Genomic DNA, 22,171 nt, shown 5'->3' on the forward strand with positions numbered 1-22,171 from the left:
TTTGTTTTTATCATTAAACCGGTCACGGTCAAGTTTTCACCTACTCTTACCGTGTCCACCGGCTCAGAAGAATCTCAAGCGGGTCAGCCAAATTCACATGGGAGTTTGACTGGCCAGACCGGGCTTGTTTCTATGTGGTCATCTTGGATGGCTGCCGAAGTAGAGAGCCGCCTGACGATGGGCAAGGCAAGTTACGGCACGGTGACTACAAAGAGTGGAGCAGAGATCCAAGGGAGAGAAAGAAGACTATAAAAATATTGATGAATGGAATGAACATATATCTCAGATATTACATCACGTCAGCCCTATATACATACATGATGGTGGCTCGAAATGCCACAAGCTTACACTATACTACAATCTTGCAAAGCCATATCTCCATGATTCCTTATTCACTTGGTGAGACAGCTATGAGAACAGATCAAAGCTAATTTGGCCGCGCCAGCCACCATGTTTGCATTTTTGGCGACAGCCCGTGAAATGCATTCCAAAGCCAGCTGTGGAACAAAATCTGAGAGCGCAAGTGTTAGAGAGGAGGTTAGAAAAATTTTAAAAACACAGAGGAAGGAAAGCATTAGAGAGGTTGTCTTTTCCTGTTCATTTGAAGGGTACAAAAGGAGGAACTGGAATAATATTAACCAACAAATCAGATTGGCCTGCTCGTTAACTTCTAATCAGTGTGTGCAGACTTATGTGCGAAGGTAATTTTGATTACTGCGACAAGCAATCGCAATCAGTTAAGCAAAGATTAGTACACACCATATCCACTCCGTTGCAGGAAGGCATGTTATTTGCTAGATAGCCATCTGTGAAACCGTTGTACTCTTTTCGAAATCTTCTCCTGGTTGTGGCAGGAGCCATTCTGCTGCAAAGTTCTGCTTTTCCTTCCCGTTCGAAACAAAAAATCTTCTGTATCTAAAACATAGGATACCTACATGCACACATCAACAGTCGATAAACAGAAGACAGAAGAGATAACGAACAAGAAAGTATACAGAGGGTCTTGCTTAATTACAAGTACATGAATACAAACAAGCAAAACTAAAACGTGGCTTTTAATGCAAGATACCTTGGATGAATTGCATGCAATTTTACACTCTAAACCATTGAAAACCCGAAAACCTTCCATGGCCTGGCACTCATCAGAATTTGCATTTCTACGTTTATTCCTGTAAACAGTGGTCTTTATTTAGCCAAAGGAGCTCATACAAAGCAGACAACTTTGTCCATTGGGTCCACGTACCTCTTCAGGAAAATCCCTGGCTTTTCTTTTTTGTCAGGAACAACTGGGAGGAAATCATTAAGCAGATAAGATGCAAAATTAGGATCCATGGAAACAGCAGTCACTTCAGGTTTATCATGTCCAAAGTCCATAAGCTGAATAGACAAGTGTGTTGGTGCGGAAGACTGCAGAGAAAATTATTGTGTTACAGTTGCAGCAAAATCAACAAACCTTCAAACTCATAACAGTCCAATAAAAACAGACACAGAAGCAAAACCACTAGAGACCTACACATTCAATGCGATATATGTTCTCATCGTGAAGAAGCACTCGAGCATTTTCGTGATAAACAATATCCACAAGTCTTCCAGGTTTCCTTGATTTTTCATATGCATATAGTTGGAGCAACTTGTTGTCCATCTCATCTGCTGCTACCGTTTGGAGCTGAGGGAAATAAAGAACTATATGGTGAGAGGACAAGGGCAAGAAAGGCAGAAAACTGGAGAATGAAAATGTTGAAGGAAATCCTATGCCTTTTACCTGTTTGACAAGCTTATATATTAGTTTGTCCAATGTGAATAGAACATATGACTGTGTCCCAATAATAGCTCGGCAATCATCCTCAAATTTTGTATTATCAGAAGAACCATCAAGTAAGTTGTAAAGTGCACTCATGAATCTGCAAAGAAATGCACACTTAAATTAATAAAAACTGATCAAGTTCAAGTTGACAGAACCTCTTAAATTTCTGAAACTATGGCACCTGGCATAGAGATCAGTAGGGCTAGTATCATTTGAAGCTCTCCATTTCCTTTCAGCAGATGATGAATTCACCTTTGCAGATTGTATTCTCTCGTATAATGTCTGTCAAATTAATAAACAGAGATACCATGTTAATAAAAGCAGTCTTGTAATTAAATAAAAATCCAGCCATATAAACAGAATTCAAAAACAAGCCTTACTTGGTGAAGCCTAAAAAGAACATAGAAGGAATCATTTCCGTAGAAAACCCGAGAAACTTTTTCTTTGTCATGCAATGAAGGAGGGACATGCTTTGCCAAAGGCTTCACATTTAGAAGAAATCGTTCTGAAAATGGTAACATTGTTCCATCTCCTTCAACATCATGGGCATCAGCCATTCCTTCAGCCTCACCTTCACTCTCAGCTTTAATATCATGCTCATCATGGTCACCATCTTCCTCATGCTCTTCCCGAGAACAATCTTCACCATCACCAGACTCACTTCCAGAAACATCACCATTCTCAGATGCATTCTCACTATCCTCTGTTGACCTTTGAGCACTTTCATCACCTTCATCATCAGCATCAGCATCATTCTCTCCTCCTGCCTCTCCACATCCTTCTCCCTGTCTGGCTTGATATTGCCTACTAACAGCACTGTCCTTCGCCTTATGCGCTGCCTCCAAACCAGCTTCTCCATAAAATGCAAAATTATCCTCCTCAAAATCTCCATTTGGAGATAATTCACCCTCTTCTCTTTCAATTTTAAATTGTGCAGCAGATTCATCATTATATCTGTGATTCTTGATGACTTCTGTTGCTACCCCATTTGTGGATACAGTGGGTCTTGAAAACTCACCAGCCTGTTAGATCAGCAATAGATACACATTCATCTTTCATCTCAAGTTCACTAGAAAAGAAAATTCGATCAAATAAGAAAGCCAACATGTTGTTCATTTAGTTGATGTTTAATTCTCAACAACCCTTAGCCATATCAGGCGGTGCAGTCAATAGGAGTATTTTTCTATAACTTTAATTCAATTGCAAAACCAGTAAAAGATGCTTGTCAAGCAACCATCATAACTTATACTGCTGTGTCTGGGCAAATAATTCAGCTTAAGAATCTACCCATATGATACCGAGGCTAATGGCTTAAAATTCCAATTGACTATGTGGTGAGTGGTCTATCAAGAACAACAACAACAAAGCCTCAATGCCCAACTAGTTTGGGTCCACTATGTGAATCCTTTTGCACTATTCTGCAAGATCACAAACCAAATCAGCTTCAAAACTGGAAGATTTAAGATCCTTCAATACCACTTCATCCATGCTCACACGGTCTAATCAAGAACAAGCTTAGGAAATTGATATAAACTAAAATATGAAAGCACCATACCTCTGTTGAAGGTAATATTTCATTACTCGAACCTATTCCAAGCCCTCCCTCAACAGTGCCATTGCTTGGTCTTGAAGGAGTAGCACTAAGCCCTTGAAACAAAATGTTACATTTCAGAAATCTAGCCATCAATTTCAAAGAAAAGGAGGTGGGAACTAGCAATAGAAGAGAGAGAGATGTGAGGAAATAATGCAAATTAGATAAGATTGGAAGCATCCAACAAACCTGATTGTACAAGTGTTCGCCCATTACTTAACTCTCCAGTGGCAAGAGATACATTTGAATTTAGCAGCCGGTCATTGGAAGCAGCTTGTTTAGTGATCCCTGACAATTCTTCAGCTGCAGCTGCAGATGCAGCTGCATTAATCACCACCTTATCATGTTGAAGAGCACTTGTGGAAGTATCACTTTTGCGAGCTACATGATCTGCATCAGGAGGACCATTTTCTTTAATCCTGTTATCGCCATTTAGCATCCAAGCCCTGCTAGAACTTGATTGTTCAGGTGGGATACTTTCATCTCCATTTCTTGAAGAGTTTGAATGTTTGGAGTTTGTGACTGCAGCACCAGCACCACTAGGGCTGCCTTCGCTCTCTCCACTTTTAGAAGACTGATTCTTAGCTTTTACAACATCTTCAGTGTCCTCGGCACCTTGAGGTCGAGACGGAACACCAAGCATGGGTTCTAAAAAGGTTGTCCAAATCTTCATCACTTTATCTAACTGTTCAGATGTACAAACTTCTCCACATGAATATTTGATGAGTTGATATAAGTCCTCATGAATGTCAGTATCTGGGTACTCAAATTCCAAATTTGGTATAATAGGTCGTCTGTTTCCAGCAGCAAAAGCAAGAAGCACATCATCTTCCTTGCGCTTATTCTCACTAATTTCTTTGATCTCCACCAGTAAGGCTGTAAAATATGTCATATATAAATCCATTATGTTTAATGTAGCTAATTTGGACATAAGAACTATTGGATAAATAATGTCTGTTGGATGAGTCCATTATGTTTAATGTAGCTATGGATCGGTATGCAGTCACAAATTAAAATAAATCCATGATTTTATGACCAAGGGTGATGTAAGTTGGATGTTTATTTCCTTAACTGATGAGTACGGGATGGAACAAAATAGCTTTAAAATTATTCAGGACTCATCTCTAGTTTTTTGTGGTACTCAAACAACAGAAAGATTATGGTCAGGGATCATAATTCTCATTCACGCCAGGACATCAAAATATTTGTCTTACTTAATCTGAATGCAAACATACCAAGATATCAACTAGCAAATACCTTTTGTGCTCGAGCTCTTTGTATCCTGCTGCTTGAAATAGAAGCTACGATGATCGAGTGATTTGTGATAGTTTTTGGCATAAATTTCAGCCCAAACTTTGTTAAAGTCAGCACGACACCTTGCCCACTCTTCTTGTTTCTGCTTCAAGCGGGTTAATACAACTGGCAAAGCAAGAGAAGTGTTCTTCCTCAATACATCCATTACATCAAGCCCATGATCGCCATATAAACGTTCAATACACCTCAGATTCAGAGCTACACCAGAAGAAAAGACAATCTCATCAGAAAAAAAGAAGAGGAAAGAACCTAACAAACAAGAATAGGACAAATTAGATATTCTAATAACTTGATCAAACACCAATCAGTGTGTATGACCTGTTAAGTGCTCATCAATACGAATGGGACTATCCATTTTGATGGTGTTATTGTTGATCTTTTCTAATAATTCTTCCACACGCTTGGTTGTTACATTCACAGATTCTAACAACATGTCCAGCTCAAACCTGAAAACAACAAGAAAAGTAAAACACTAGAATCTTTTAAAGCAATAATTTATGTAGAGGAGAAGGAAAAAGATTGAGCAAACAGTCTCAACTTCCTACAAGAGACATAACATTATGACAGAATGTTATATTTTGATGTTAATCACAAGAGGAAGGTCAGGAAAAAGTAGGGACTCCTAGAATTAATAAGTTAAAAGCAAATGCCTAAAGAGAATATATATTAGCTACAACAAAATAGCCTCAATTTTTGTTTTTCAAAAAATGGAGACATAAAACAGAATATCATCATCTGAGGCAAGTTCCAACCTGTCATCTTCACATCGAAACAAGCTCTCTTCATACTGGTTTTTTCGCATATGTTTAAAAGAGTAATCTTCACTTCCTGAAGTAACAGATACCCAATGATCATTCAATACTTCAGCTCCAAGCTCTGTCCTCTGACTTGCAGAAGGTATCATGTACTGCCATCATACAATAATGAAGTCACTCAGTGAACAGTAACTATTGACAGTGCTAAAATCAACTTGTCAACAATATAAGAAGTTGCATACACTCTTTGGCAGAAGCCGATAACTGGGACTGCAGCGCTCACAGTTAGACAAGTCAAGTTCATTAATGGGTTTTGCTGTAAACTTGTCCTTGCTGGAAAATAAAGACATCTTGTGACCTCCTGTGTCCTTATTTCCAAAGGTTACACTTTTGTCGAGCCTATCCCTTTCTCGGATTTCACGGTCTCTATCTTTAACCCCATCATCTCTCTCACGATCCCGATCTCTATCCCGGTCCTCTACTTTAACAGCTCTGGGTAAATTACCTTCATTCCACAGGGATTCTGGAATAAGAAGTTGGTAAGCATTAGTCTGATTGCGACAAAGGTCAGATCATTTTAGAACTGAGCCAAACATGGTTGGTTCGGTAAAAGTTGAACTAAGACTGAATACAAGTCCTTAAAAAATCAAATTAAACCAAACAAAATGGTGAGAGGCTCTCATCCAGCCTAACAGTAATAAGAAGGAACATCCATTACTTACTTTTACTCACAACACCGGCAAGTAAACCCTCTGCAGGACAAAGTTTTGATTAGAAAGTGTCAATTATGAAATCTCCAAAGAAAGTAAAATAAATACTTGCTTCGTAAAGGTACCATTTTTTTCACAACGAGCCAAAAATTCATTGAAATCATCCATGAGATCAGGATATCTTCCAAGCAAATCACCCACCTGACATGACCAAAAGTTTCTTACTTTACCAGTTCTATTCCAATAACTTTTATGATAAGATCTATTCAACAACATTGACTACAAGTATGTAGACATATAGACAGGACCGTCACTACTATTTATTTATACACAATATTGAAGTGCACTCAATTCAATTCTTGTACATTCAACAAGAAGAGACTTACAAATAAAGCACCAAACAAGGAACATGAAAAGTAAGTATCTAATTCCTATCAAGCAAAAGTAAAGAGCCTTAGAGTGCCAAGTTGAAATTTTGCAAACCAAAAATGGCTCAGTCAAACCTCCAAAAACTCTATCCCTTACAGCTCAAATAGATCTTAATGTGAAGTTTTCAGTTCCAAAATGCCAGAGTCCAAGGAGAGTAAACAAAAGCTACTTTAGAAGTAAAATTTAATTTCAAGTAGCCCATGTTCCATAGGGAACATAAATGATACACATACATGATTTGACATAAGCTCTTCTTATATTCAACAGTAATAACAGAAGCTAATTAATAAATTAGTATGTATCTCTTTCAGTTAATATTGGTTGTTGTGGAGCAATGCTAAATAACTATCAGCCATACCAAAGATTGCAACTCTGATCGAGTGATTATTTCTCTGGTGTAGAGATGAAGACACCTCAAAAATTCCTGGTAATTATCAGGATCGAGCAACGTCTCCTTGACTTTGTCGCAAAAGGCAAGCTCTTGACTTAACGCACCTGGCAAGACACAAATCAAGTCAACAAAGCAGAGAATGAAAGGAAAAGGTAAGCAGCTCAAAATATAATATACAAAGGGGGTTGGAACTTGACAAAGGAAAAGGGAGCTTTCTCTGGTGAAGAAGAAAAATAAAAGATGCCGCAAACTCAATTCAAATGTGCTAAGAGCACCAGAGCCCATTAAGAAAATATAACTGATACCAGCAATGATGATCATATGAGTTTGAAGCAGTATATAAAGACATAAAGCATGATAAGAACCCAAAAAGAGATAGAGATGGTGTTTTATGCTGTAACATGCACAATAACAAAATGTTTTCATTCAATTGACAGTTGATAAAGCACCAGGTCAAGCAGCATCAGATAAAAAAAACTAGGCCCTAAAAGTTCATTAAAAAGGGAAAAACCTTGACGTGATATTGGAATTTGAAACCACAATAATTTCTTTGACTAGGAATGTCATAAGCATATAACTTACACCAGAAAGCTAAAAGAATGTGCACAAATACAGAATAAAACAGTAGAAAATGTGCCATGTGAACTATAAGAAAAAAATGCCTCTCAGAAAGAAAGGTTTAATGAAAAGAAAAGAGCAGCCCAACAACCAAAGAACATAAAATGTGACTTCATGTGCAATAAAAAAAAAAACCCTTGCAAACATGAAACTAAAACTCAAATCGACAAATGTGGAAGTTGCAGATGCACAAAATATGATGCAATCGAAAATTGAGAGCTACAAGAATAGTAGACAGAAGTTCACCAGCAAAATTATAATTTCCAGTTACAGCCAAATAGCCACTACCCCCCAAAACAAAAATAAAAAGTGTTTTTTCTAGAATTTTCTTGATATAAAACTACAAAAACCAATCACATCTACAAGTGTAAAGTGCTGAAAAAAACTAGGAACTCACTTTTTACAGTATTTTTATCATCATAAGCGGATGAAACAGGATTCATTCCTCCAAAGGTCTCATCACCATCCCCACCTTGTTCAGCAACTGAATCTTCAACCCTAGGAGCAGATTTCCGCTTGTGAGGGAGTCGTTGCATGTTGAAGTCTCGATTGCCATCATGATCATAATCTCTATCATCCCGCTCACGTTCCCTCCTATCTCTATCTTCTCTCCTCTCCTTTTCTTTTTCAGCACGCCTGCGTTGATCCTTATCTGCTCTGATCATAGATCTATCATGGTCTGGATCGGGACGGTCGACACTGAAGTCACGATCAGCATGTGAAGCAGTAGCCCTTTCTTTCTGGCAATTGATAAAAAGTCAAACATTAGCTTGGTGATTAACTAAAAATTGAAAGAAATGAAAAGGGGAAGGAGGAACCTTGTCAACATGCATCTGGCGCATTGTAGGCATGGCAGAGCTTCTATCACGAAGAGCAGGATTCCTACCAGTTGGAAAATGAGCACTGGCAGCAGCTGAAGAATCTGGAAGGAAATGAGTAAACTCCAAGAGCAGATCATGGTGGTCTCGAAAAAGTGAAGCCACCTGCAAAGAAGTAGTTCGATTAATCCTGCTTGAAATTCAAAGGTCCCAAAGACAGACAAAAAAAAAAGTTATAACTAAACATGGTAGAAACAGAAAATGAAGCATTCAAACAAAGGGAAGAGTATTGAGGTGAGAAGATACGACAGGTATTACCTCCTGGTAGACCTCACTGATGGACTTATTTTCCTTTCTGTACAGGTTCAGAATGTCTAAAAATGATTTGTAAACACGATCATCACCTTGAAACCTTGTCTGGAAAAACAAAATTCATAAGATTAAAACCCTTCGGACCAGAACAATAAACCCACCCTCCAGTTTGGCCGTGAAACAACATTTTGTACCTTAATTTTATTCACAAAATTAATTGCTTCTTCAAATTCAACTGGCTTTTTCTGTGGAGGCTGTTCATCTTCTAGTGGGAGAGTGATCTCATATCCTTTTGGCAAGAAGGTATTGAAACCCAAAATTAAGTCACGGTGCCCTTTAAATAACTCCTTCACCCTCGCTATGACACCTGCAGTGTCAATTCTACAGGAAAAATAAAAGGCAACAAGTCGACAAATTTCGTCAAAACATATACACATTCTTTTAAAAAAATAAAATAAAATTAGAATAGAGCTCAATGCATGCACATTAACAACAAACCTTTGAGCTTTAAAATCCTTCATGACCTCAAGAAACTCGTCGTATTTTTCTCTGTTGTCTTGAAATATATCCTTGACAGCCTTGAGGTATGCCAAGGCATCATTTGTTGTAAGTTTCTGTCCTCCCCCGCCACCGCCACCTCCTCCGATCATCTGGGGTTGCCCAGAACTTCACAGCACAAAAATATATTTAAATTAATAACTTAATTGCAAGATTCCAGAACACATCCAACAGATCATCGCCCTCGCCCCCCAGATTCATTCACATAAAAGTTACACAAGTACAGTTACCAGTGCCTAAAATAGAATAATTACTTTTTTTCTATCACATCCAAAACGAGAACGAAAGGGATTTCCAAGACAATTTAGGAAGAAGAAAAGAAAAATACAACTACTGAATTAAACCTAAGAAAATTACTCATCATAAAAAAAAAAAAAAGAGACAGTGTTAACTAACAAGTGATGTAATTAATCAGGTTTAACATAAATTATTCCAGAATCAAGCTCTAAAACAACAGAAAATTAAAAAAAGAATAAAATAAAAACACTTACGTTTCGCCTTTAGTAGAAGAAGAGAGCACCGGCCTTTTAAGCTGAGACCCCATGTAAACATCATCTCTTGACCTCTTCATCTTTTTTTCCTCCTTTTTTTTTATTTTCTATTTTTTTTTACAAATAATAAAACTATCTCTCTCTTCAACAACAACAGCGACGAATCATGCCTTGAACAACTTCAATTGCAGACATGAAGAAACCTGCAATCAAAGAATCGGTAAGCAGATCTAACCGATATTTTACTTTAGAATCAAAATAAAACAACAGATTAAGATGATGATGATAACAACAGCAGCAACAACAACAACAACAACAACAACAATAATATAGATCACCTTATCGAAACACCAAGTAATTTTTCCATTTTACTTCAATTCAAAGCAACTTATCAGAAAATAATTTTAAAAACATTTAGATCGTTTATTTCTCGCTGCTGGATTAGCAAACACACTTTTTTTCAACAACAAAAAAATAGTTCTTTTTTGTTTTGAATTTAAGAGAGACCAGAGAGCACGAAGCTTTATCTACACGAAGAAGAAGTCTTGATGTAAAACAGGAAGAGAATACGATAAATGGAGCACTGACTCTGTATTATGAAAGAAAGAAGAAGAAAAAGGAAGGGAAGAGAAGAGAAGAGGGGGAAGAGGAGAGGAGAGGATGCATACATATACATACAGCAATGTTATGTTTATTTGTTAAAGAAGAAGAGGGGGAGAGTTTAGAATGTTGATATTAATATAGGGTAAATCTCAAATAAGTCCCTTAATTATATAGTTTATCTCTAATGAGGCCTCAAACAATTTTTTTTATCTCACTAGATCCCCCATGCTTTCCATATGGTATTTTTTCGTGTAATATCGTGTTTTAAATTACGTCTGATTTAAAAAAACATTATATATTTTTTATTTTTTTCAATCCAAACACGTAGATAAACATAATATAGTTTTACATGAGTAAATAAACAATAGGGGTACAATTGAAAAATAATATTATTTACAGACTCGAATGAGGTAAGCTCCATGATTAGGGGACTTTGTTTTTACCCTAATGTATATTATAACCTATAAATATGTTCCTAAAAAAAAATCGCTTGCAAAATGCAGAAGAGAGGAAATATAAGAATTGGTTCGTAACCTGGAGATAAAAGTCATTTAGATGAGTTTACAGGTGATAGCCGGTTTGTTTTACCCCACTACCCCTCCACGTACATGCTAGGGCTTTCGTTCAACTTCAGAAGAGTAAAGTAAGGATTAGACAGTCATGTTCTTATATATGTAGGGGCAATTTGGGCAATTTAGCGAAACATGGTAGAGAGGGGGCTGAAATTGAAACTTAAAAGCGAAAGGGTGGTTATCTTGTCATGTGATTCCAAATCTGGGGGCTTTTCAGGAGGTCCGAACGAATCAGTTTTCTAATTAAATTACAAATTTGCAATTCCGGCCAAATTATTGGATTTTACTTTACAGTTAGTTTGATTTTTTTTTTCCTGGTCTAGTAGGTCAACACCTATTTAAGTTAAAAAAAAATAAAATAAGGAGTAATTTAGTAAAAACTGGATTGATTCAATGGAAAACTCAATAAAAATCAATTGTTGATTTGTTGATTTTTTTCTAATAAAACCCGAAACTGGTTTGATAAATCAATCCAAAACCCGATCAATTCAAAATCCAAGCCAATATAAAAAAAAATGTCTTGTAAAAAACTCGATCAGCTTAAGATTAATGTTTTTTTAAAATAAAAATAAAAATAATTGTTATTTAAATATTTTTTTATTAAAAAAAATAAAAATCAACTTGTATTAATCCCACTTATCCTCTCAATTAGTAACCCAAAGCCTTACCGAAGCAAGTTGACTTGGATTTTAAACTATGTTCTTTAGTAATTAAATATGATGTAAAATCTACAAATTTTGCCCTAATTAGAAGACAGATTCATTGTGACGGTGGGGGGTCAGACGCAAGTGGAGAGATCCGTCTCGGGCTTTTACAGGATTTAAACCGCTGAAAGAGCCCAGAGCTCTTGCTTTTGGGTCACTGAAGTTGAACCTGAGGCTCAAAGGCCTCCTTGGTAAAGAGAGAGTGAAGGGCCTTCAGCCTTAGGTTATCTTTCTTTCAGGGCTAGGGGCTGCTTAATTCATTCTACAGGCGGCGATTTTTGAATCCAAGTATGAGAGTAAATCTAAAAACCATACATGGACCCAGTATCAAGCCCAAAACCATAATAATTAATTATAATTATAAAAAAAAAACTAAAAGAGTTAATACCATAGTTTTTAGACCCAGCCCGGTCCAAGACCCGGGTCAGTTAATTTTTTTAAAAAATCAAAAAGACATCGTTTTAGCAAAAAAAAAAAAAGTCAACGAGTTGCAACCGGGTTTTTGACCGGGTCGCCGGATCAGCGGGGTCACACCGGGTTTTTTCTTCCCCTATTTTTTTTCAGCTCGCCCCCGTTCCAACCCCGGGTAGGCCGGGTACCGGGTCAACCCGCCGAATCGAGCCAGGTTTTAAAACTATGATTCATACATTTATGTGCATGTATTCAGATTGTGGATTCATATATTAAAATTATTATTTTACCATTGATTGAAAAACTATCAGAGCTTAAGTTTAGAGGTAGAAAAGTAGTCTTTTCTATATAACCCATTAGTCATTATAGAAAAGGAGGGGATTAATCAGTATTTTTACATCTTTTGTTGATAGTGTAATACTTAATCACCCTTAAAGGGGAAAAAAAACATGTACCTTGGGTCAAGAGGCTTTCAGGTTTTTTCAAAAAAAAAATTATCAGGTGTAATTACTTAAATGTCCCTAAAAATAATCTTTATTGACTTTGAATACAATGATACTTTAGTTATTTTATTATAGTTTTTTTTGTTATTCTCACGTGGAAGCATGAATGATTAGGTCTTTTAAGATGCATAAAAAATAATATTTTAAATTCAAAAGTAGTTGGCGCATGCTTAGCGCCAAAAAGTGGGGCGCCAAAAAAACTCTGAAAGCCATCGTCCGGGATGGCTTTCAGTGCGCCTCACTGCCCCTGTCACTATGGTGAGGCGCAGGCACGTGTAGTAATCAGCCATCGACTGAGCTCCAACAACATGTTTTTTATTTCATTGTTTTTTTTTTTAATTTGGCTCTTCAATATTAAGTTGGTTTGAGAATTAAGATTTATAATTTTATTTAGTATATTTTCTACCGAGTTATCTCGGTCCGACTAGGTTATAGATTTGATTTGATTTTTGCTAAAGCCGGGTGATAAAAAATCATCATGTCCAGTTTTTTTAAATGATATATTATTTTAGAATTCATTTATGTGATAGTTTCAGACAGACTCAGGTCAAAAAAAAATTTTGTTTTTATAAATTGTTTTCTTTTTTATTTTGTCATTCGTCATTTTTATTTACTGGGAATTGAGATTCATATTTTTATTTATTTTTTTATTTCTATGCAATCATCCAATTCTAATTTAATATTTACTTTGTTAACAAATAAGATTATCAAAACGTTTTAGAAATATTATAAAGATATATTTTCATAATATTACAAGTGTTCATCTTTTGCATTGAATTGTTATTGTTTTTTTTATTTTATTTGTTGTCAATATTTTATTTTCTAATTATATTATTAAATTAATTAAATTTATCAAAGTCAATAATCAAAATCTTATTTATTAAATTTATCAAAGTCAATAATCAAAATTTATCAAAGTCAATAATTAAATTTATCAAAACGTAAGACGTCTGCCATTCGATAGGAGAGAGAAATCAAGGATTGCAGAATAAAGAGAAGCCAAAGATGCGTTGTAGATGAGTCGGGATTCACTCTCTGATAGTATTTTTAAAGAAATTAGAAGAATTTAGAATCATTTGAATGAGTTAAAAAAATTCAGTTATTTTAATAATATAATTATATATAAAAAACTAACAACAATACAAAAAAAAAGAGAAGACAATGACTAATAAAATAAATAAATATTTGTCATTATTATAAAAAAATACCCTCTAAATATTATTAAAAGATCTCAACTATCTTATTTATTAACAAATAAAAAATTAAATAAGAACGAGATAATCCCATAAAAAAATAAGAATATTGAAGTTCAATTATCAGCAATTGAAAAGGAAATCAATTTTTAAAAAAAACAAAAAAACCTAAATCGAGTTAGCATGCTGAATTCACGGTCGGGTTATGAGATTGAGATAATCTTATACAAAAGAAACTATATAAGACAATGGAGATCATCTCTCAAGAAAACTAAATAATGAAAGGCGAAATTGAAAACAAAACAATTAAAAAAACATAAAAAAAGAATCAACTCGGGTTTACTCAACTAACTTATGATCTAAGATACGAGATCGGGATAACGCCATAAAAAAAAGCAGAAAAAATCTCAAAGCTAAAGGCTCAATAACCTAATTTCGAATAATGAGATTGAAAAAAATTAAGTTTTTTTTTTTAAAAAAAAGACTGAGTCAAATCGGACTAATTTTTAAAATCTATGACCCGGGTTATGAAAACGAATAACCCCATAGAAGGCAAACTCAAAAACAACATGAAGCAAAATTCTTAATCATCCAAATTAAAAAAACAAAACAAATAGCAATAAAAAGAATGATGATCAAATCTGGTATAAAAATTAAATGAAATAAAACAATGAAGGATGAAATTGAAAAATAAAATAAATCAAGAAAAAAATAGCAATCAAAAGAATGAGGATCAAATTTGAAATAAAAAATAAATGAAATAAAATAATGAGATATGAAATTTAAAAATAAAACAAATCAAGAAAATGATAAAAAAATCAAAAAATAGCAATAAAAAAAACGGGGACCAAATATGATTGATAAAAAAAATTAAAGGAGGATAAAATTAAAAAAAAATCCAATTTTATAAACTATATTAAATAAAATAAACAATAATATTTCAAGGAAAAAAATTAAAGAACTGTTTAAAAAAAAATTGAAAGGGCAGGCATGGAAATCAAGGAGGAGAGTGAATAGAAGTTAAAAAAAAATGTCACCAACGCCAAACAAGAGGTTTGTTGGCCACTCGTGCCGTCTAAGGATGGAGAGGCCACCAAAACAATTTGAACGCCACCTCGGAAGCCATTGTTCTGCCATCAGAAGATGCCTCACGCATTATCCAGATGGCGTGGGTGTCTCCCACACACGCCAACCACTTTTAAAAAAATAATATTTTATATTTATTATAATACCAAATTATTTTTTTTCAACTTGATTATAAAAAAAAAACCCTGCACGCCAACTAAATAATTTTTTATTCCAAGGGCTATTGTCATTTCATTGTGCTTGAAAAGATGAAGAAGCCCCTGAATGCATATTTAATAATTTTTTAATATGTAAAGACCAATTTATCCCAATTAATTTGCTAATAACTAATGAGTCATGTGGAAAAGAACTATAATATTTTGTGTCCTAGTCAATAGTGTTTTACTGAACTCTTTTATGTTTTTGTTAAATGTTCTAATAAAAGGATAAACTTCGTCTACTTGCTAGATTTAGATATTCAGAAATAATACCCATAAAATAAGAACTTAAAAGATATCCCTTGCTATTATGGAAACCATGTTATTAAACCAAACTCAGCTAAGGTGGTCGGCCCGTAATTTAGTGATCTGAAGCATGATTCGGGTTGGGTGTTATTTCAAATTGTTTTGAACATTAACCCGACAAAATCTTAATAACTTAATGAATTGACCCAAAACAAAACATAGTCCGAGGGAAGAAACCAATCTTTTTTGGGATCAACCAAAGGAAAGACCTAACCTCTTTAGGGCTCAGTCAAGGGAAGAACTCGTCTTCCTTAAGCTCAACCAAGAAAATACTCACTCCTTTATAGACAACTACATTTTGGATCTTATTTTCCCTACACCCACTAGGTGTATGAAAGTCCTCCAAAGACTCACCATATTTTTATTAATATTAATGTCATGTAAGAGATCATATGTAAAAGTTATTTAAGGACCCACCATATTTTCATCGATATATATATATATATATATATTTCCATCAACATTAATATATATGTCATGTATATTTTTTCTTTTTAATACTATCAGGACAATATTATACTTTAGCTCTTTCTCTCCATAAAAAGATTCAAGAGCTATAAATATATTATGAATCCTTTAAACAAAGGGTTCAGAATCTCTATTGTTTACTGCATATTTATTTTTAGAATATTTCTTTGTAATATTATTGTATTTTATCTTAAAAAATCACTAATTTAATTATCGGGAGTCTCCAAATTCACCAAAGAAAATCTTTTATATATATTAAGTACCCGACTCTAGCTACCTTAGTTAGTAAGAATGGATCAGATTGTCAGAATCAAGAGAATAACCGATTATCCAAACATAATTCTTGCTCTCAAGCTACTTGAATTTTTTAGGACATCATCGATTTATATATAATTCAAAACAATTTATTAGATATTAAAAAACTATTACATAAAATAGCTTAATAATACATGACTATAAAAAAAGAAAAGTCCTGCACTTCCATATTCAATGACTATCATGCCAGCGTTACTAGGTTCTCCAGAAGTGCAATTACTCACAAAACTGGGGATAAGAGCTAGAGAGCCAGTCCCTTCTATTTCTTTTTTTGTGTGGTTATTTTTACTTGGTTGGAATAAGAAAATCGACCTTCAAATACATCCAAAACCAGCCGATCATTGTCCTGCAGTTCCCACGTTGGAATTATGAGCATTTTAGCCGATGATAACCATAGCCATAAATAAGCTTATGATGCTAGCCGGCATTAATTATTGATTTTAGATGAACCAACGTTATCATACACAAACACACACACACACACAAATTATTGACAAACACGATGCTGCGAGTTTAGTCAAAATTTTCTTAAATATAAAAAAAATATTTAAAAATTACTAATATTTTTTTTTAAAAAAAATTCTAAACTGCATGAGGATTGACTTTACAAGTCCAAAAGCAACTTAAAAACCCATAAAAACATTATTTGACTAAAAATATTTAAAATGATATTTTTTTAATATTAAGATAACATTTTTTATTGACCTGGGAAAACCCGGTTTAATATATCAAATTTACGACCCGGTTATGAGACTATAATAACCTCATAAAAGACAAATCAAAACAAATTATGAAACTTAATTCTCAATCAACTCAATGTTGAATGATGAAATTGAAAAAATAAATAAAAAAGATCTAAAAAAACAGCTCGGGTTAACCTGTCAAACCTACAACCCGAGTCTTAAGATCCGGATAACTCTATAGAAAACAAATCAAAACAAATCATGAATTTCAATTCTCAATTCTCAATCAACTCAATGACGAATGATGAAATTGAAAAAAAATAAATCAATTAAAAAAACATAAAAAACAACTCGAGAGTCAATTTGTCAATTTCATGACCTGGGTCATGAGACCAACACAATCTCAAAAAAAGAAAATAAAAAAAATAACTTTATTTAACTCGGGTTAACCTGCTAAATGCGTGACTATAGTCATGAGACTAATGTAACCCTATAGAGAGTAAATCAAAATAAATTATGAAGCTCAATCCTCAATCAACCCTGTCGGACTCAATGTTGAACGATGAAATTTGTAAAAATATTAATTAAAAAATGACACAAAAAATGAGCCAAGTCAACTCGTTAAGTACTATTCTCAGGTTATGAGGCTGAGATAACCTAATAAAAAATAAATAAGAACAAATGATAAAACCTAATTCCCAAACAAACACATTATTAAATGATAAGGAAAAAAGTCAATTAAAAAAAAACTAAATCAACCGGGTTCACCTGTCAAACTCGTGATCTAGGTCATGAGACAAGACAGCCCAATAAAAAGCAAATTCAATGTTAAAGTATTCGGTATTCGGGTCATGAGACCAAGATAACCTCTTAGAAAAAAATGACCCAATTTAACTTGGGTAAAAATACCAAAACATGCGATCTTAATAATGAAACCAAGATATCTTTATAAAAAGCAAGTCAAAATAAATTATGAAGCTCAATTCCCAATTGATCCAATGTTGAATGATGGAATTTGAAAAACTTCAATTAAAAAAAAGAACAAAAAAATGACCCGAGTCAACTCGAGTTAACTTGTTAAGCACTATTCTTGGGTCATGACGTCGAAATAACTTAATATAAAGCAACAAAACAAATTATGAAGCCTAATTCTCAATTAACCCAATATTAAAGGATGTGATTGTGAAAAAAATTAATTAAGAAAAAAATATCTAAGTTGACCGAGTTAACCAACCAAACCCGTAATTCATATAAAGAAAGTGAGATAACCTAATAAAAAAAATTAATATTAAAAAATAAAATTAAAAAATAAACATTAATTAATTTTTGTTTTCTTAGGTGAGAAGAGGTAACCCCTCCTTTTTCAGCCTTTTGTGAATATATGGTAGGAGTCGAGACAGCCCACACCTAAGAAATAGACGGCCCACCATAAAAATAATATGCAGTTATACCCTATAACTCGAAGACAAGTTCAACAGATACAAACACACAGAGCTTTAATAACAATCATCCAAATGATGGATACTGTTGAATGCCTCATTTTTTCTTTTTAAATGTGTTTTGTAAAGGTTAATTCCTTGTTTTTCTCTGTGGGCTGGTTTCAGATTGATGCATTCAAGTCCAACTACTATGCCTCTGAGATTTTTCAAAGACACAGACGGGTTCATATGGGATTTAATTTGCTGTTTATACAACCTAACTATTGTCTAGAATCACTCGTGTTAAATGTTTCGACTACTCTATTAAAATAGTTTTAAAAAGAGAGGAAATTGTTTTCGAAATCAGTGTTTCTGGTTAATTCCAGATGCATGTAGAAAATGCCTCGGACACCCTCTCTTGTTTTATCCACGTCAAGTTAGCTCTCTTCGTGATCTCGGGACTTCTTGGATAAATAGAAAATTATTATTTTTTTTTCTTTCTCTTTTGATGATAAGAATTGGACTTGATCCAAAGCCCTCACTGTGTCTTCTGTGATCGAGTATTGCCTCAAAACCATCACAGCTCTCGGATTCCCCAACACGAACACATGAGGATAATAGATTGGACCAAAGGGTGGCAAGAGGGGTGGCGTCCCAGAAGGGAATGTTTTGTGTGATTGGCTACTATGGTTTAATTTCTGATCTGTAGCTGCATAAACAATGCCCAGATCCTCTTGGCTTTGCTGCTCCCAATGCTCGAGCTTGCATGTGCTACTGTCGCCTGAGAGGGAGAACACCCATGAAACACATGCCGGAGAATTCGATGGTTTTGGTCACATTTCAGCCTCCTCATGTGAAGGCCAGGCAATCCAAGAACATGCTTATCAAATGAGGTCTGCCTCTCAGTCAAACAGCATAAAGACGGATCTCTCTGGCCCCATATATCACACCCCTTCGTTGCTCATATCCATGTTGCAAATTATGCCATGGTTTTAAACATATGTTTATAAGCTTGTCAATTCTTGAATTTTTGAACTTGTGGAGGGCCATTCTCGGGGCTTAAATGCGGATAGGCAATTGTTGGAGGTCCGCTCTCATTCCAAATTACAGCGTGGAGTAAAATAAATGTTACTTCTATGCAAATCAAAGCAGTGTGACTGATTTGAAGATAAATTGAACGGTAAAAGTAACCGAGCAGCGTTATTGATGAGTTAACGAGTATTATTTCATGCCGACCGTTGGCTATTAATGGATACAGTGGATTTATAATTGTATTCAATTTAATTTTTTTATATATTTTATAAAATATAAATTCAATTTATTTAATTTTTTTTTACATGAACGGATTGAATATATCGGCATGGATTAAAATTTTTAAATATTATAGATATCCACGAGTTGTATATATTAATTCTCTTATTCTTCGACGATCTTAAGAAAATATGGAATTGCAACTGTTACAACTAGATAAAATGTCTAAAATACATATATTATAAACAACATAAAAAATATCATAATTTTCATATAAAAACAAAACAAAATAAAAATAATAGTCAAATATTTTATCAAACAGTTAGGATATAATATGATACAAAGACAAACTAACAAGAACAGACTATAAAGTGCTTTTAGATTCATAATTTGACTTAAAAAAAATAGAAGTTTAGTCTAAAATCTTAAATTTTTATTTATTTTCTCATATTCTTTTGGTTGCCAAATAAAAAAGATATGAATTGTAAAATACACTAACACTTTATCATATCAAATTTTAAAAATAACTACTATAATTTATGTGAAAGTAGGGAAAAGAAAGAAGAGAAGAGATTAAAAGAACAAGAGATGGTTGTGAGTGTAAAAGAAGAGAGAGAAAAAAAATAAAAACAGGAACGAGAAAATATTATTTATATCAAGAATTTAAATTATTTATATTATATTATACGAGTTGGACTGAGTTTAGTTAAATTTAAAAATTCCAACTAGTATCCTACTCATAATATTTATTTTTTAGATTTTTTAATTTATTATTATTTATAATATTTAATTTTAACGGTTGAGTTAAATAATATAAATATTTTAAATAATACAAATATTATAAATGCGGACACCCCTGCTATTCATACTGCCATACAACAGTATCGAGTCAATCAAACGAAGCCGTTTGGCACTTATGAAAAAAGAATGGTTATTTATCTCTTTGCCAACCCTGTTTTGTCAAAACAATATGAATAAGTTGTAAAGTTTACTAATCACGCAATAAATAAATAAAATAAATTTTTATGCTTAGAAGAATATGATTTTATTTTTAAAAATAAAATAAACTAAAGTAGTACTTAAATTAATTTTTTTACAAAACGAGGGTTATAATTTAGGGTCTTTAAGGTTTTTTTTTACAAGTGAAGTTTAGATTATCTTGACATCGAATTTGAATGCTATTATCTTCACTTAGAATGAAGTGAGGGAAAAAATAAATAAAGAGTTTAATTGTTATTATTTTTATTATAAAGTAGATCATGTTCATTTAAATCAAATCTAATAATTTAGATTTAATGAATATAATGATTATATTTTTAAAAATATATATAAAATAAATTCAATCCACATCTTGATAAAAAAATAAAAATAAATACCATTTCTCTAATAATTAATGACAAAATTGAAACTTGTAACCAAAAGAGGTAACAAGTTTTCTATCATAAGTGTTTGATATTGTGGTGTAATGTATTTTTTAAAAGTGTTTTTTAATTGAAAATACATCAAAATAATGTTTTCTTGTAATTTTTTTTATATGTTAACATATTAATACTAAAAAAATATATTGAAAAATAGAAATTATCACATTTGTGGTCATTAACATAAACTAAGGTTTGTTTGGGACGCGTTCCTTTAAATTTTGAATGTTTTTGCTTAAAATTAATTTTTTTTTATGTTTTTAGGTCGTTTTGATGTGCTGTTGTCAAAAATATTTTTTTAAAATGAAAAAACTTTATTTTGATGCATTTATAAGCTTCTTGATTTGGATTCTTTTTTAGATTTAGTTTTTTTTTAGCTTTTATTATTTGGTTCATAATAATTTACCTTCTTGATTTGTTTTGGTATGAATTTTATGAGATTATCATATTCTCTACTTCCAATAACAAGCAAGCAAGCATTTATTAAAAAAAATGAATCAATGAGTCTGTAAATTTTCAAGCAAGCTATAAATTCCTGTAATTTTCAACATCTTCTCGGCAACCAAGCAAGCATAAGGCTGAGTCTACGAATCAACGAGTCTGTCTCAATTATGCTGGGGGGTCACTGGAGAGTATAATTGCCGTGCAGCCTATTCAGGTGATAAATGAATTCAAGCTAGCTACCTAGTTGGTAGATAGGAAAAATCTCTCCATATTTGCTTTATTGTTTCACTCACCAGCCCTACCTTGTCTTTCCTTGATGTGATTGCAATATTTCTTGAGAAGATATCGAAATTAATTTTATTTTTGTTTTTTTTATTTAATTTGACTTTTATTAAAAAAAATAATTAAATCAATTTTTCTTTTTAAAAACTGAAACCGGTTCAAACCACCTGATTTTGATTTGGTTCGGTTTTTTAGGATAAAAATCAGTTTGATGCGGTATTTTTGGTTTGGCTCCATTTTTGCTCGGTTTTTTCAGTTTGGCTAGGTTTTTTTCCGGTTTGACTCGGTTTTTTTTCAATTTTTTTTATTTGGATTCGGTTCAGTTTTTTTGGTTCCAGATTTATAAAACTGAAATCAAACCAGTCAGTTTTTTTTTACAGTTTGATTTTTTCAGTTATTTTTTTTAATTTTCTTGATTTAATTAATTTTTCAATTTTTTTATTCGCCTCTGGTATCTTGCTCTCAAAAATTTTAAAACTATATAATGATGCTACAATGCTTAGTAATTTTACCTGCAAGCAAATGA

At 33.3% G+C, this 22,171-nt stretch overlaps 1 protein-coding gene across 2 annotated transcripts; it reads right to left on the minus strand.

Moving 5' to 3' along the window:
* Window positions 1-233: 233 nt before the first annotated feature.
* LOC7460792 (paired amphipathic helix protein Sin3-like 4) lies at window positions 234-10,566 on the minus strand. 2 transcript variants are annotated; one of them, XM_024609719.2, is made up of 24 exons: window positions 10,460-10,566; window positions 9,792-9,994; window positions 9,241-9,408; window positions 8,937-9,123; window positions 8,749-8,847; window positions 8,431-8,595; window positions 8,010-8,352; window positions 6,962-7,098; window positions 6,300-6,375; window positions 6,187-6,216; window positions 5,707-5,987; window positions 5,462-5,616; window positions 5,028-5,155; window positions 4,653-4,907; window positions 3,585-4,271; window positions 3,360-3,451; window positions 2,185-2,826; window positions 1,986-2,086; window positions 1,763-1,901; window positions 1,514-1,666; window positions 1,244-1,407; window positions 1,070-1,169; window positions 760-931; window positions 234-511 (listed from the first exon to the last, which is right to left on the minus strand). In XM_024609719.2, exons 2-23 carry the CDS (start codon window positions 9,869-9,871, stop codon window positions 788-790), a joined length of 4,326 nt encoding a protein of 1,441 aa, XP_024465487.2. In that variant the 5' UTR covers window positions 9,872-9,994; window positions 10,460-10,566; the 3' UTR covers window positions 234-511; window positions 760-787. The 2 variants fall into 2 exon arrangements, with proteins under 2 accessions (XP_024465487.2, XP_024465486.2); XM_024609718.2 differs by lacking the exon at window positions 10,460-10,566 and adding an exon at window positions 10,130-10,453.
* Between the last annotated feature and the right edge of the window lie 11,605 nt (window positions 10,567-22,171).

The sequence above is a fragment of the Populus trichocarpa genome, chromosome 10 (genome assembly GCF_000002775.5).
Source record: "Populus trichocarpa isolate Nisqually-1 chromosome 10, P.trichocarpa_v4.1, whole genome shotgun sequence".
NCBI classification, from domain to species: domain Eukaryota; kingdom Viridiplantae; phylum Streptophyta; class Magnoliopsida; order Malpighiales; family Salicaceae; genus Populus; species Populus trichocarpa.

What these genes read in the sequence shown, in the direction of transcription:
- LOC7460792 (XM_024609719.2), bottom strand. Translation starts at nt 9,871, where the DNA reads ATGAAGAGGTCAAGAGATGATGTTTACATGGGGTCTCAGCTTAAAAGG. An exon ending in TCTTCTACTAAAGGCGAAAC is followed by an intron (nt 9,409 to 9,791) that starts GTAAGTGTTTTT and finishes TGTGCTGTGAAG; the next exon opens with TTCTGGGCAACCCCAGATGA. An exon ending in ACATATATCGCATTGAATGT is followed by an intron (nt 1,408 to 1,513) that starts GTAGGTCTCTAG and finishes TTTTCTCTGCAG; the next exon opens with TCTTCCGCACCAACACACTT.